Raw genomic sequence first — 15,950 nt, 5'->3', positions numbered from 1 at the left:
ATACCTGTTCTCCTGCCAGAAAAAATAAACATTGCATGCAGTGATTTTGCTGTTAGTCCTGGACCCCCAACCCTATGGGACATGACTGGCTACCTGTATGCATTTCCCTTACTGCCATTGATCACTGCAGTGTTGCAGTGAATAACCTGAAAATAAAAAACAATTAAAATGACCAGATACATGCAATTGTAACACAACAACCTATCCATTTGATTGTAGGATCACCTATGACCTTGATTTGAGATGGGTCGAGGGCATACGTAGTAGGAGCTTAAACCACTATGCCACGGGGCACAGAACATCCTTAATACTGGAATAGCTACTGGTAATTTGTTTGACAAGGGCCCAGTATATAGTTGGTACACAGTAAATGGCGAGTATAAATTCAACACTAGCAGCGTTAATTCAACTCATAATCAACTAATTAAATAGAGTTCAATTAACACCGTTAGTGCTGAATTAACACTGGGCATTTTACTGTGTATGAAACCGTGTGGTCTGAACTTGAAGTTTAAACTTCTGCAAAGTATATTGCAATTGACCCATGAAGCTTCATCAGGAACAGTGTAAGTGTCTTCAAAGTCCCAAATTCTTTGTTCACTGATAAATAATGCCCAGTAAGAACAGCATTTTTTTCTTAATTACCCACTGTTATTTCAAGCGCCTTTTGCGCTTATATATCAGTGATTACGGCATGCAACCGCTTGCAGTAATGGCGGCGCCCTGTGCGATTTTGTACCCTCTGTACACATGACAAAAAAGCTGATATTACCACAATATTGTAACTTTATCCACAACTACATAGGTCGAGAAGACGACAAAACGCCATCTTCTTCATTACTGAACGCACAGAGGAAACAGCAACTGGACAATTTAACGTTAAAGGAGAGGGGGCAACTGCAAGGTAGCCTATCCACGACAACTGCTGGTGGTGACATGAGAGTTAGCGCTACATTTAGCACAGTAAATTATAATAATTTTAGCAAAATATCTAGTCGTTTCCATACTAATTTGTTGTTCGTTAACAATTTAACACGTTATATATCGCAAGGAGCCCTACACTTTTACACATACGGTAAAATAGAGAGCCACACTGATGTGTAGTTAGCTGACTTGCGACAAATTTAAATAGCCTACCGCTTTTAGCCAAAGTAGCCTAAATCAACTATTTTTTCAAATAGGCGGACAACCTTGCGGAATCGTGTCAGTGTATATCTGTGGTCGCACACATATTCGCCCTGCAATGCTCTTGGAATGTCTAACTAGACCTGTAGCATTAACTAAGACTTTAAGTCTTCAGAATATTCTAATGTCATTTGAACATCTATGTGGCTCGTGCTTTTTATTTTATCGGAGCCAGTCGTAAACACTTCCGTTTATTGTCATATTAATTTATTTTAATGTTCCCCTTCCAGTGTCAGACAACTGCCTGACGTTTAGTCTGTCAAATCCACGTGGCTTCGTTGACACAGAATGAGCTAAAAGCACACAAGTGAGGCTCTTAAGTGGACATTGGTACTGTAAAATGCTGCAACTAGAACGTCCTTACAATTGCTGTATCATTCCTTGCTTGTCATCTGACCACTTATCTGTTATTCCAATGACCATGATATGCACTTTTGCACATTAATTTAGCAGACGTTAAAGCGTCTGCTAAATTAATGTAATCTAATGTTATCTCACTTTGTTTCTGTTGGATTGACAGCTGTCTCTCATGTTGCTACGGAAGCTCCTATTGAAGCCCAGTCTCCCACAATTCCCAATCTGTAGGACAGCCTGTGATATCCCTCTTAAGAAGTATGATGTCATTGTGGTGGGAGGAGGTCATGCTGGGACAGAGGCGGCTGCTGCAGCAGCCCGGGTAGGGGCAGAGACTCTGCTCATTACTCAGAAAATACAAACCATAGGTGAGAGTGCCGATCCCTTTCTCTTTTGCTTTTTATCCGTTTATGTGTGGAATGGAGAGAAAAACTTCCTCTTACCATTTCATACCGTTGCTGCATATAGGTCCTGTGCTGTTTCATGCTTTGTAAAATGTTGTCATAGGGCAGTGTTATATCCAGTCTGTTAATGGTTCCTGCCAGCCTCTCTGCCTGTGCCACCAAACAAATGCAGCTAATACAGAATGCAGCCACGTGACTTATCTACAGTCTTCCTATGCATGCACATACTCACATTAAGTTTAAAACCTTGGTACTAGCCTACTTGTTTAGCGTAGTTAATAACCAATAGTGCTTTAGTGATGTCACATCTCACTGCTCTAGAAATGTCGTTAGACAGGTCTGACACTACTCATGTAAATCAGACACTTATGTTCTCCTACATTGTAGATCACTGGATAAGTGAATTTGCTAAATTAATGTAATGCAATGTAACTTTTTCTGGACTCTCCTCCTCAGGAACTTTGTCCTGTAACCCTTCCTTGGGTGGAGTGGGGAAAGGGCAGCTGGTCCGTGAGGTGGACTCCCTGGATGGGCTTTGTGGTCGTGCAGGGGACTGGGCTGGGGTCCACTTCTCCATTCTCAATCGCAGGAAAGGTCCAGCTGTCTGGGGCCCCCGGGCCCAGCTGGATCGAGAACGATACAGACAATTCATCCAGGTACTCTTTGACACAGTGATGCCTGTGAATTGTTTAAACCAAAGAAAAGTATAACAGGGATGTTATTTTGAGTGTTGAAAAGGCCATACTGATAAAGCAACAAAGAAACCAGAGAATGGCTGTGGCAGTAGCGCTATTTTAGTTTTTACACGTAAAAACCTGTAAAAAGTTTTGAAGGCGCTCTTCGGACAACTTCCTACAATCTTAATGGTACAAAAATACTGTATATATATTTTGGGCTATAAAATGGTACAAAAATATATTTTTGGGGTATAAAAATAAATTCAGTACTGTGTAGTTCAGAGTGGCTTTATGCAATCAGCATATCGATTAAGATATCCATGAGAAGCCTTATGGATATGCCAAGTAAACAAAGGCATTTTTAATTGCACAGTTCTGAAAAGTAACAAAGGAGAGAGTGGTTTAGAAAGTAGACAGATCACAGGAAGACATCTGACGAGATAGACATGTGGGACAGAAGAAAACAAAGGGTGGGGAAGAGCATTGCTTCTGGATACCAGTCTGTCTCATACACTCTGGACACTTCAGAACAAGGGATAGAAATTTTCTCGCTAGCATATGGAATGCAGGGAGGATTTCAGTTGGCAGTATACCCCACATCTCATTGGCCTAGAGAGGGAATTTTTTGTGTTGATTGCGCACCTGCACTCTACATGTAGCAGCTGGATGGGACAGACCTAAGAGTACAAGTAGGTGGTTTTCATAGTTTGTAAAGAAACTGTTATGAACAATTTTGCCTGTTTTTTGCCTCCATCCTCACACACTGCTCCCATATACTTATATTCTTCCCCTTCTCTGCCCCCCCCCCCCCCCCCAGACAGAGCTACTTGCCACACCCAGGCTGACAGTGCTGGAGGGCTCAGTGGAGGACCTGCTACTTTCAGACCCTAACCCAGATCAGCCTGGTCAACACAGAGTCACTGGAATTCGGTTGGGTAAGTATCAGTTATGTCTTGCACATATCTAAGCCCTGCCATTACAAATAGCATAACATTTTTTTTACATTATTTTTGTTATGATTATGATTCCTGTTGCGTGGCAGACACAGATAAATACTTAGTGTCATGTAGTTCTTAGTCTAGCAATGCATGCCATGGTGTGGAACTGAATCCTGTCTGCACCACTGCTGACTGTGGTAACAAACAATTGCAAATACAAGTGAACGTTACAAATTTAAAGGAGTCAAAACTGTTAAATGTGAAGTGGTATAAAATAAATCAATATCAATATTTATGGTGCCTTTGCAATGTAAAATTCATAAATCCAGGACAACTGTGCACACATACCTCATGTACACACTGCATTTATTATGCCTCCGCGATGGCACAGCCGTGGCCGGAGGCATTATGTTTTCGGGTTGTCTGTCCGTCCTTCTCGTGAACGCAATATCTCAGGAACGCCTTGAGGGAATTTCTTCAAAGTTGGTAAAAACGTCCACTTGGACTCAAGGATGAACTGATTAGATTTTGGTGGTCAAAGGTCAAGGTCACTTTGTTTCACAACAATGTCTAATAGGATAAAATGATGAAGTGATGACATTTTATATCCAAACTGGCTACTGGTTGGCGGAGGCATACAACCGAGGCGGTATTTCTAGTTTCTGTATGATTTAGGGAAATAGAACACAAATACAGCTATTCATTATCAAATCTCTTCCCTGACTTCAAAGGTTAAGAGTTGCCACAGCAATGGTGTCAAAATGGAGGTTGAGAGTCTCATAATTGTCTCAGTGTCAATTAATTACTTTAATATTAGCATATGTTAGTGTTTTTAATTTAGTGTAGATTTGATTCTAAATATTCTATATTAAAGGTTCCTGACTGCAAGCTAAGATATAATTAAAACTGTGCAGAGGGTACAGATACTTCTGCATGGCACTGTATGGGTTTATGTCTTTCTCATATTGTACAGTGCCAAAGTAAATACTCATTAGTAAATGTAAGGTGAGAAGAGCGCTGTGTAAATTCCTCTTTCTCCCCCAGTGGATGGTGGCCAGCCCGTCTCCTCCAACTCTGTAGTTTTGACCACCGGCACCTTCCTCTCTGGCTCCCTCTTCATGGGTCAAACCACCTCTCCAGGGGGGAGAATTGGGGACCCCCCGTCCTGTCCTGGGCTCTCCCACAGCTTGAGGGAGAAATTGGGCTTGAGGACTGGCCGGCTGAGAACTGGAACTCCGCCACGCATTGTTAAGAAGACGGTTGAGCTCTCTCTTGCACAGATTCATCCACCTGACAAACAGCCCACTCCATTCAGCTACCTCAACAAAAAAACACATTGCAAGGTTAGGAAAAAAGTCTTGTGAGTGACCAGGATCAGGAAAGTGTCAAAAAGGCCCTACTGATTATGTGTAGCCAAAATTCAGTATATCAAATTGATTATCTGACTACAGGAAATATTATTTATGTTATGTACGTGGATAAGGCTTTTTCTTTGTCTCATGTCAGGTAAGGGTATGATCATTGCTTGTTGATTGTTGTGTCTTTAATTAATAATGAATTACTAGTGAAAACAGTACAAAATCAAATGCTATCTTGGAAACATAATGAGAATTTTTATTTGAACTTTGAACTGAAAGTTCATAAACCCCACAATTAAATAAGTATTTTTACCCGAAAAAATAATTTCCAATGCAGATGATGCTGACAATTTTCCTGTAATTTCCACATCAGCCTGAGGAGCAGCTGCCCTGTTATCTCACCCACACCACCCCTGGAGTGGAGAGAGTAGTCATGGAGGGTCTGCGTCTCAACTCTCATATACAGCAGGATACCAAGGGTCCCAGGTACAAACATGCGGAAACATGTGCTGTGAGAAATGTCACATCACTCTTCTGTCTGCACTCATCCTGCAGCGGTGAGTAAATACAATGACTTGCTTCACAGAGAAACACACTGGCATTCTTTCTCTGGTCATCCCGTCTCAGGTACTGTCCCTCCATCGAATCGCGGGTGCTGCGGTTTCCGGGGAGGTCGCACCAGGTGTGGCTAGAACCCGAGGGCTTGACCTCTGACCTGCTCTACCCACAAGGCCTTTCCATGACCCTGCCCCCTGAACTACAGCTCCGCCTCCTGAGAGAGATCCCAGCTCTGCAGAGGGCAGAGATACAAACGCCTGGTACACAGGACTCCTCTCCGCAATCAGTAGTGCAGTCTCTGGGGCCGTTATGTGCTGTCATCATTTCTGTACATGTAACATGTAAAATAGCTGTGACTCTCTGTGATAGTGCCTCATTGCTAACCAGAGGAAATGGTTGGATATAGTAGTAGAATGGAGTTTTAGGAAGTTCCACTTTTTAACACTACCATTATACTTTACATTTCCCAAAGTATGCGGACACCTGAATCTCACACCCATATGGACTAGTTGAACATCTCATTCCAAAACCATGGGCATTAATATGGAGTTGGAGTTTGCTCTGATTATCCCTGCTCCTCTCTTCCAGGTTATGGGGTGCAGTATGATTTTGTGTGCCCCACCCAGCTGTCTCCCTCTCTGCAGGTGAAGAGAGTTCAGGGATTGTTCTTAGCTGGACAGATTAATGGGACCACTGGGTACGAGGAGGCAGCCGCACAGGTACAGTTTGAGCATCGCCACAGATAAAGTGACATTTTTTCCACATTATCTGAAGGGATGATCGATCTGAGGAAACCATGGTAATGCATGTACAGTTTATTGTGTGGCAACAGAAAAGATGCTGTTTCTTATTACACCATCATATTAAAAAATACAGTATACAGTAAAATGTCCAGTGTTAATTCAAATAATTGAACATTTTACTGTGTAGAAACAGTATAGCACTTTTTATGGTCAGACTGATTTTGAATTTAATTTTGTTGTTAAAATTACCTGGCAAAAAACACAGTAAAAAATGTTTTAGCCCCAACATTTCTTAACGAGGAAAGCTCCACTGTGGACAATTGCTATATTTTCTTGTTTTTGACCCAAAACCCACAAATATCCCAGTATCAACCATTGTAAACTAGCTGGTTGTCAGGGGCTTCTGCATATCTTTCATTGCACTGTACGAGCCAGCTGAGCCTGGAAAGTGAGCTATCCCTTTCACAAGTGTTTTGTAGTTGTATGAAATGAATTGTCTCATTCACAGGGCCTGTGGGCGGGCGTTAATGCGGGTCGGACTGCCCTCTCCTTGCCTGCCCTCTCCCTCTCCCGCACGCAGAGCTACATCGGAGTTCTGATAGACGACCTGGTATGCCGGGGGGTGACCGAACCGTACCGCATGTTCACCAGCCGCGCCGAGTTCAGAACCGCCCTCAGGCCGGACAATGCCGACCTGCGGCTCTCTCCCAGAGGTACCGTCGCTGCAGTTACTGCTCTGCGCCACCTCCGCGCCTTCTTTATGCCTGTCAAGTTTTGGACTGCATGTACTGCCGATGAAGTGCCTTGCCTGTGTTTCACGGTTAGGGTTCGAGGAAATCGGCTGTGTGTCCGCGCACCGTTACGAGGAAGCGGTGAGAGTGAGGGACAGCCTGAGGGATGCGCTGAGCGCCTTGCGGTCCATCTCCATGTCCTCCACCAGATGGAGGGAGAAAATGGGAGACGTGAACGTGAGCGAAAGCAGGAGCACCATGCCGAGGTGAGCGACAGGGATAAAGGTTTCAGATTTATCATCAGAGCAGCGCTATTGTCTCTGGTTATTCTGTGTGTATACTGTACTTTCTCAAATTAAAGTACCACTTTGTAAATCTAAAAGCGTTTTGTATAATGGTGGTGACATCAGGAATTCAATAAAAAATGTCAGTTTCGTTTATAGTGCCAATTATTGTTCGCAGTATGTATAATACAGCTTCTCATCCCTGTCAGTGCTCTAGATCTCTTACAGTACAATGGGGTGACCTTTGAGATGCTGGCCTCTGCTTTCCCAGAGTGCCTTTCAATGTACCTGGAGTTCTCGCAGAGATTAAAGATCGAAGGTGAGGACAATGGTCAGGCGATGCTGTTGTGATTGCCCTGTGTCAATGCAGATAGTCAGTGTTTCTGCGTTTGTGTGGCTTAAATGTCTCTCTCTCTCCCCTGCTGCAGCTATATACCTCCCCCACTGTGAGAGGCAGAAGCGGGAGATGGAGAGAATGAGGGAGGAAGAGAGTCTCTCTCTGCCTCTGGACGTAGACTACTTTTCTCTTCCAATCTCTCTTTCCCAGGAGGTCAGAGAAGTGCTGGACCACGCTCGACCACACACTGTAAGTTACGCCCGGCTCCCCTTGTTTATAAATAACGTACTTATGGATTATGGCTCAAGTAATAGCATCAATAGTATTAATATGCACAGCTTTAGTGATGATGACCATTTTAGAACTTTGCATTCTCATTTTATTTTTCTATATCCTTCAGCTGGGAGCTGCCACCCGTTTACCAGGAATGACTCCCGCAGCCATTGTTCACCTCCTCAATTATGTTCGCAAATCAGGGCAGGAGAGACATGAAGAGAGAAGCCAACGTATAGAAATGACAGCTTTTGAGAAGGAAGGAGGGCTTTAAAAACTGCATAAAGACATTTGTGTAAAAAAAGTAATTCTATTTCAAAATGGATGACAAACATTTCTTTTTACAAAAATATTCACATTTTCTTTGATTTTTGTTTTTAAATATCTCAACAATGATAACCAGCATGGTATCGTGTTTTTTCATACCATGTACTATGGGGGAAACTAAGAGCTATACACTCTGTACTCAGTGGGAGTATCATGACTGTAGTGATTGGTATGAGGTCAAAATTCTACAGTATCACTGACAGTAGAAAAGTTAAAAAGCAGAGAATGCCCCATGCTGCCCCCTCATGTTCACAGTGGTTTGTCACAAGTCCGGCGTCCTGCTCCTCTGCTCCTCGGGAAAAAAACCCAAAAGGGAATTTCCACTGTGGCTCTGGCTTGCCTCTGGGGGATTCTGGGTAACCGGTGGTGTCAGAGAATGTCACCTCAGTTGTAACCGTCAGTGGAGAGGTCAGAGGGCACTGAAAGAGATTAGCCAACACACATATATGCAGGCACTTTCATGGCAGCAGTACTGCATTAACATGTGTCTGTATGACCATATGGAAAACTAACTGTGATGGTGCGTACTGTGCTGAGGGGATACGGAAAAGTTTTACCTTTACGTTCTGACATCGGAAAATAAATTTTGCTCCTAATATTTGATTCTGTGGTAAAGACAGGAGTCCTTGCCGAGCCCAGAGCAGCTGGACAGAGAGGGAGAGGGGTACAAGACAGCCTGACTCACAGGAGTCCTGAAACAGAAGAGGTTAATGCAGTATTTAGAATTCATAGGTTGAGCACTGAACTACGTACAAATTGACCAAGGGGAAAGGGTTAACACAGTACAACATCCCTGAGCGCTACAGTGTGTATATACATATAGACAAAGACAATCACCGATGGAGTGCGAGAGCAGTTTTGCACAATGACTCTTGTCCAGTTTGGCTGGCTGCCTGAGTTCATGGCCACTACTTCAGGGCTTGCTGCCCCCTGTAGGATGCCAAAGAGTTGAGATTGTAGCTCATAACAGTTGTCTGACAGAGAGCTACAGGGAGATAAAGAGGACGTTTGTGAGGCAACACTGATGCTCATCATCTAGCAATACTGTACATATACACTGCACCCCACACCAAGAAAGATACGCTTGAACAGTCTCTCACCTGAAGGAGCAACCAGTGAAATAGTTGTGTGTGAGAAGGACTGGTCTTCGGGCATCAGGCAGACTAGAGCACTGTCCTCCCTGAGACGGGCCCTGTACTGTCAGCTGACACACAGTCAGGGAACATAGGCAAGGACTGAAGAACTGCAAAATGCACAATGTGAAAATTATGACATATATAAAAACAATTGGTTGACGAATTGAGTGAAAAGACGTGAACATGGATGGAACATCAAATCCACACTACAAAGCGCATGTCTTTCAGCGAACAAGTGTACGGCGTCTGCCTTGTACACTACAAAAAGACCAATTTATTCTGCATAACTTGCAAGTTAACAATAAATCACACAAAGATGATAAGAAACCTATTTGTACCTAGGATGCCACTGTACAAGCTGCCTTGGTTACGTGAATCATATTTTTTCGCTTTAGACTAGAAACCCCCAAATGCTCCTATATCAGCAACTGTAAAGTCTGGTTGGTTGTCAGAAACCACTGAAAATATCCTTCATCGTACACAAAAACATTTGGGCCAATCTAAAACATACATTGAAGCTGAAATTGTGAAAAAGAAAAAAAAAACAGTGAATATGATATGGTGTTAACAGGTGGACTTGTTAACACCCAATGGACCAGCGGCGGTTGCCGGTATGTGGGGCCACCCAGCAGCCCCCAGAAGATACTGTTAAATAACTGATCCTGATCTGATTTATGCACAGGGTTTACAGCCCAGAATTTTCATTTGAACTGCACACATGAACACTTATCATTTTATTATACCTCTGCTGCAAGCCAAACTTAATGTTAAATTTAAAGTTATTAATGTTAAAGCTATCGACTTCTTGTTAGCGAAGGACTGAAGTAAACGTGAGAAAACAAGCAGAGAAAAACAGATAGACCTACCTATAACATGTACTTATTGATAGTTCTGAATGATAATGTTTAATGGTCATTTCAAACTGAAGGATACAGGAAGGATGTTACCACCAAACCGACCGATCACTGGAGCTTCTGAGGGTAATCCTATTGCACGGGAGGGTCCAGGGGTGGGTGAAGGTGAGGCCAACTAAAAGAGGAATATTAATGACATAAGGAAATGTATCAGAAACACCTGTCACTAAATGACAGGATGGTGAACTTTCAAAGCTAAGTAGAGTGCAAGTATGATAATGATAATGTTTACTTAATAGCACCAAATGATTGTACATGTCTTTCCTGCAGAGAGGGGTGTCTTTGAAGATCCAAAGAGCCCCCTATCCAAAGAGCATGAGTCATCACCCAGTAGTTTGAGGAGCCTGACACTCGGAATGTGCTCTGGTGCTCTGAGAGCTAATAAACAAACACACCTTTGTAACACAACTTTGTATCCCTAAAACACGGAAGTCGGCATTTTTGAGTCATGGGTTCCCTCTGCAGATTTCCAATGCTTTTTCCCCACAGGGTTTTCGATTTATGTTGAATTTATGCAGAAAATGAGATCTGTAGTTAACATAAGCCTAAGCGAGTTTCACGTTTGCTCTACAGCATAAATTATTTTAAAGCTGTTATGTGCTTTAATAAAGTAAGTTTCTAACAAGTTACTATATTGATACTACAACAAACAGTCGCATTCCACCAACGTCACGTCGAGACAAGTTTCACACTAGTCTGTTAGCACAAGACTTTACTTGGATATACACAGTTGGCGTACTTTGACAGAAGTAGCAGTTTTAGATAAATCCATGAACAAATTAAGCTCTGTGGATGTTTGTGAGTAACTGTGGTATTACATTTGGAAAGAGACACTGCTGTCGAGTTTTTCGAATGCAAAATTTTGATGCACTGTGCTATAAAAATATGGGTACGCTGAGGTTATATTAGGATGAGCTGCAGCGGATATTTAAAAAACTCATCAAATCTCATAGATAGTACTCTGGGTACTATCTAGTGGGAACATAGTATCATTTTTGGTAAACTTCCCCTTTAGGCTTGTAAGAGCAGAACAGAAACCTCAGTGTTTGTATTCATCTAATACAAGTATTAAGAAGGTTAAAAAGGCTGCCTCTGCAATAGGAAAAATGCATGTCAACAAATCATCAATAGTGTTTTGGTGCCTCATGGCTGTATGAGATTTTGCATCTCCAAATCAGGGTTCATGTACAGTTCTGTCAGTAACAAAATAGACCCTCTCGTTTCCATTGTACAGCATGTAAAGCAGACCTTATTAAGATACGGAGCTGGATTCATCCAAGGTTTTTTTGATTTGAATGAATTGCATAGGCCAAAAAACAGACAGATTGCATTTGAATGAATCATGTCCTTTACATTGGTGGTCCCATTTTTTGATCTGTGCATTGACATTATGAGTATGAAACCTACCAGGTAACGTACAGCATGGTCTTGCAACAGCACTGTGTTTAGTCTGGTGGTCACGAGGGTCACGTTCACTGTTGCCTTGGTAAGCTCCCCGCCACTTGTGTACCCAACAGTAAACTCCACCTTCAAGACAAAGGCTTATCAGTGAGGACATCTGTGTACCTTTACAGGTTATATAAACATTCATGTTTGTAATCATGCCTCTGGCAAGACCTTTAGAAAGCTAAATTCTTGGCAGAGCTCAGAACTGTGCTCCAAATTCACATGCATAAATGTTTTGATGGAGCATAATCAGCAAACTGCTAGGAGCGTACTCTAAAGGGGCACTGTCTGTACTTTATTATACATGTGTGACATCTGAGATATGAACATCCTCAATGGTGCCACTGCTGAAATTTTTCCTTTCATTCAATCAATACCTGTTGTTCAGTAATTACCTTTGACACCACATTCAAACAGGAATCATTTTGTAAAATTGGTTCTGGCCATTCTGAGAGTGGAAGTACTGGGATCTAAAAATTAAACAAGACTGAGTCAACACATTATGCATCAATAAGAGTATATTAGTTTAATACTGATAAATATTGTACTATAGAGTGTTGCTATTCGGTAATATGAGGAGCCTCTCACCATAAAGTTAGGGATAGAGACATTCTGCGGCACAGGAGCCTGTAGTCAAGACAAATGAAATGTCAATTACATTTATGGTTTATATTGTTAGTATAAGCACAAATACCTGTATAATAATTTGCCATAATGTCAAGGTAAATTACTGTGTCCAGTGTACAGAGCCACTCTATCATATTTTTATGAGCCTGGAATGCCCCACACACTTATACATACCTTGAGTAGGCTGATGCCATTAGCGTAGGAGCGGGCATTTACACTGGGGTCCTCCAGACAGGACAAGGCCGTCACTGAACGAGAACATGAGAGGGAGACGGAGTGCAGGAACCCTGAGAGAAAGCTGGAGTTAAATTATATATTGGAAAGGCATTTCAATAGACACAGAACATGTTAATAGTGAGTTGAGGCCATTCATGGCAGTGCAGGTCCAAGGTACAACTTGTTTCATTTTTTAACTTTGATGGACCTCCCATAATGGTATGCATCAACATTCACACAAAAACCTATCAATATCTCTCCATGTGTTTGATGATCCATAGCATGCTAAATTAAAGTAAACCGAACTGGCTGGGTTCCGGTCCACACAGGACGTGCTAGCTGTCCCTGGTGAAGGCTGTCTCAGCACGCTCAGCAGGGATGAGCTTTTCAAATTGGTCAGGATGGAATCATCAACCTAAAACAGACAGATTGATTAGATGAAGAATGTACTGACACAGAATAGTGACAAACTGTGCACTGTGTTCATGTTGATATTGAGAGTAGGCAAATACACTCACCCTATAGAAAGCTGTGCTTGTGGTGCTGGGGCGTGTGGAATCTTGTTGAGCGAAGGAGAAAGGGTTCTGAGTCCTGGGAAGTGGAGAGACATCTGGGAAGGTCTGCAGGTCTTTCAGCTGATCTACAGTGATAACAATAGAGAAGACCAGGGTCAAAAAATGTGGGAAACCATCATTTAGTCCATTTGTAGAAACACTGGAATTAAAGACGTAATGGGGTGTGAGTTGCGGTGTATTACTTCCAATAGATTATATGTGTTTCTGTGTGTGAGAGACAGTGAATGACAAACAGTGTGATGGCCTACCTTCTCCATTTCTAACACAGAAGAAAGTGTCATTGACAGTGATGAGGGTGGGATCTACATTTCCTCTGAACATCAGCCAATTCTCAATGCATACACCTGAACTGGAATGCAAAATTTTGTTACAAAACAAATAGCCTGCAATGTCACCGCAAATATGCTTAAGGTGCTAACACATAAGCCTGAATAATCTTGCTGCCATTTTTAAAAAATTATGCAACTGTGAAGTTAGGCAGAGCAACAAACACCTTAATAATTGTGGCAAAAGTAAAAACAACTATCTAGTATAATACCCAGTGCATAACACATTAAAACATAAAACACGCAATGCAATTACAGCATAACATATTACATCAGTTACATGGCAATAATTTACCACTGAAGTTATAATTGACATATGTTTCACTCATAATTCTACAAATGGCACAATATTTACTTTTTAACATCAACCCTGTGTAAACATGCTCGTGATCATGAACTATAATAAACTTCATCTATATGTACTGTATGTATACTGAAATGAAACAATGAATAATACAAACAGTGATCTATCGTTCTGTGGGCTTCCAGGTCATTTGCTACAGCTGAGCTCAGCAATGTGTATTTGGTACATTAAAAGCAAGAATGCATTGGTGACACACCCAGCGTCTTGGATGTCTAAAATCGATATATTTTTTATATTTTCTGCCTCATGATGGCCTGCTTTACTCACTCTCACCTCTGTTTAACCTCACAACCAGCAAAGATAGAACCTAAGTCATTAGTTCCACAGTCAATGGTATCACAGCAACAGCCAATGTCGCACAAGCCAGGGGTCAAATCACATGTGCACACTGAGAGAGAGAAAGAGAGAGAGGGGGAGGGAGGGAGGGAGAGGGAGAGGGAGAGAGAGTTTGTTAATATAGTACAATACAATCGACACATACATACAGCAGAAGGTCATAGCCAAAGTGACGAGTTTACGAAGTCGTAGATTGTGGAGTGATCTGGGACAAGTGCATGCGTGTAAGTTACCTGAGGTGCTAGCATCACTTCGCATTATACTGGTCTCTGTAGTAGCTTCCGTCGTAATTAAATATATGTCTGTTGTATCATTAGTTGGAATTGTATCTGGGTCTCTGGTAGTCTGAGCTGTAGTCATATCTGGATCTGTGGTGGGTATGGAGGCACCCTCGGGCGTGACACCTGGTAAGGAACTGGGCACCAAGGTGTCAAATTCGATCGTTGCCCGCGTATCCGTTTCCATGGGAGTAGAAGTGACAGATTCTTCCGAACCATTTGTGGTTACCCAAAGCTCTGGCGGCTTCGCTGAAGTTGTTTCGGATGCCGTGGGCTGTGCCACAGCTCTTTGGTTCGAAAGTATGAACATAAAGATCCCAACACGTACCGCATGAAACAATGGCAAATCAGCCATTGTTTACCAGAAAATGGGATAGAGCTGCGAACTTTCATGAAATGAATAACATTAGGAAATGTTACAAACAGAATACAGTATTTTACCAGCTACGTAAGTGGAGGGAATTAAGCTGCATGCTCTCATTCGATTTAGTTATTCGTTGTTAGCAAGCATGTTACATGGCTAAATATTTATGACGAAAAAACATAATCAATCAAAACGGATCATCAAAACATATCTCCTCGATTTAGGTACTCTAAAACCAGCAGATATTATAAAGCCAGCAGCCCTGATTTCCTCAAAATACAACCACACAACGCTAATTCTCTCTACACAGTACACGAGCGTTGTCAAGGAAGTTGACTGCTCTCGCATCCGTTTCATAAGGTACTCAAAGATGGTGGATGATACAACAAGATGCACGTATTATAATAAGAGTCCATGGAGAACGGCGTCGGTCAATTTTAAATTGTAGCACAGAACTGTTCCTATACAGTTCTGTGGATTGTAGAATTTACAGGACTCTGAGACCGAACGGTCATGCATATTATATTGCAGTACTCAAGCAGCAGGCGAACATTTGTAAAACAAATGAGAGCTATCTCGAAACCGGTGTTACCTGGAGGTAGTGATGAAAAACGGGACAGCGTGAACACATTCATTAAATTATTTCGCCAGACAAGATTCCTTCCAGACAAAAACAAAATCTACTTTATAATTATGTACAAGGAAGTACATGTAGCCTGCTGTAGTGTCCCATGGTATGATTTTACGCAAAACGAGCTTATTTTCATTAATGCATTTTCTTTACAATGTTTTCTTTTCATCGTGATATTTTTGATCAGACTCTGTACATGTTTTTAATGAAACATTCGGACAACATTACAGAGAAACAAGGTTCTCTACATGGTTCCCACGTATAAAGTCCACATTATGCCACACATTTCAGCAAACTACAGTGTATATCTTAACACATTACTTTAACAATTCAATTATTATCCCCTTTTTATGATGACCCAGTATGTTGATCCTGCCAGCGGGCCGGAGAGCTTTAGCACTCCACTTTGCAGGGCTGGATAACAATCGAGATGACACAGCGCCCTCTTGGGCTCAGGCCTCATCCCCGCTAGGGCACGCGATGTCATAGTAGCATGTGTGGTACACCACAGTATGCGAATAATAATAATAATATAATATAATAATAATAATAATAATAATAATAATTG

The 15,950-nt window shown here is 41.9% G+C and overlaps 2 protein-coding genes across 4 annotated transcripts; one reads left to right on the top strand and one right to left on the bottom strand.

The window, feature by feature from the left end:
- The first annotated feature begins 689 nt into the window (after nt 1-689).
- On the top strand, nt 690-8,772 carry mto1 (mitochondrial tRNA translation optimization 1). 2 transcript variants are annotated; one of them, XM_064324563.1, is made up of 14 exons: nt 690-904; nt 1,416-1,492; nt 1,706-1,907; nt 2,400-2,599; nt 3,438-3,555; nt 4,603-4,901; nt 5,290-5,402; nt 5,544-5,734; nt 6,063-6,193; nt 6,726-6,930; nt 7,043-7,214; nt 7,442-7,551; nt 7,661-7,818; nt 7,970-8,772. In XM_064324563.1, the coding sequence occupies exons 3-14, from the start codon at nt 1,715-1,717 to the stop codon at nt 8,114-8,116; spliced, it is 2,037 nt and encodes a 678-aa protein (XP_064180633.1). In that variant the 5' UTR covers nt 690-904; nt 1,416-1,492; nt 1,706-1,714; the 3' UTR covers nt 8,117-8,772. The 2 variants fall into 2 exon arrangements, with proteins under 2 accessions (XP_064180633.1, XP_064180634.1); XM_064324564.1 differs by lacking the exon at nt 1,416-1,492.
- LOC135249196 (tectonic-3-like) lies at nt 8,278-15,112 on the bottom strand. Of its 2 annotated transcripts, none has more exons than XM_064324568.1 (14): nt 14,343-15,112; nt 14,047-14,161; nt 13,332-13,432; nt 13,027-13,148; nt 12,815-12,923; nt 12,467-12,579; nt 12,254-12,292; nt 12,061-12,135; nt 11,639-11,746; nt 10,239-10,334; nt 9,270-9,373; nt 9,007-9,154; nt 8,727-8,861; nt 8,278-8,588 (listed from the first exon to the last, which is right to left on the bottom strand). In XM_064324568.1, the coding sequence occupies exons 1-14, from the start codon at nt 14,740-14,742 to the stop codon at nt 8,355-8,357; spliced, it is 1,899 nt and encodes a 632-aa protein (XP_064180638.1). In that variant the 5' UTR covers nt 14,743-15,112; the 3' UTR covers nt 8,278-8,354. The 2 variants fall into 2 exon arrangements, with proteins under 2 accessions (XP_064180638.1, XP_064180637.1); XM_064324567.1 differs by having other exon boundaries at nt 11,627-11,746; nt 14,343-15,110.
- Between the last annotated feature and the right edge of the window lie 838 nt (nt 15,113-15,950).

The sequence above is a fragment of the Anguilla rostrata genome, chromosome 2, assembly GCF_018555375.3.
Source record: "Anguilla rostrata isolate EN2019 chromosome 2, ASM1855537v3, whole genome shotgun sequence".
Classification (NCBI taxonomy): Eukaryota; Metazoa; Chordata; class Actinopteri; order Anguilliformes; family Anguillidae; genus Anguilla; species Anguilla rostrata.
Note: the sequence above shows the minus strand (reverse complement) of the source record. Positions and strands in the feature narration are given on the sequence as shown.

Coding starts and splice junctions, on each gene's coding strand:
- mto1 (XM_064324564.1), top strand. CDS start 1,715: ATGTTGCTACGGAAGCTCCTATTGAAGCCCAGTCTCCCACAATTCCCA. Junction 5,403..5,543: donor CAGGATACCAAGGGTCCCAG/GTACAAACATGC, acceptor ATCCCGTCTCAG/GTACTGTCCCTCCATCGAAT. Junction 6,931..7,042: donor CCTGCGGCTCTCTCCCAGAG/GTACCGTCGCTG, acceptor TTTCACGGTTAG/GGTTCGAGGAAATCGGCTGT.
- LOC135249196 (XM_064324567.1), bottom strand. CDS start 14,742: ATGGCTGATTTGCCATTGTTTCATGCGGTACGTGTTGGGATCTTTATG. Junction 13,149..13,331: donor CTGTGTTAGAAATGGAGAAG/GTAGGCCATCAC, acceptor TTATCACTGTAG/ATCAGCTGAAAGACCTGCAG. Junction 12,136..12,253: donor TCTCTATCCCTAACTTTATG/GTGAGAGGCTCC, acceptor TTTAATTTTTAG/ATCCCAGTACTTCCACTCTC.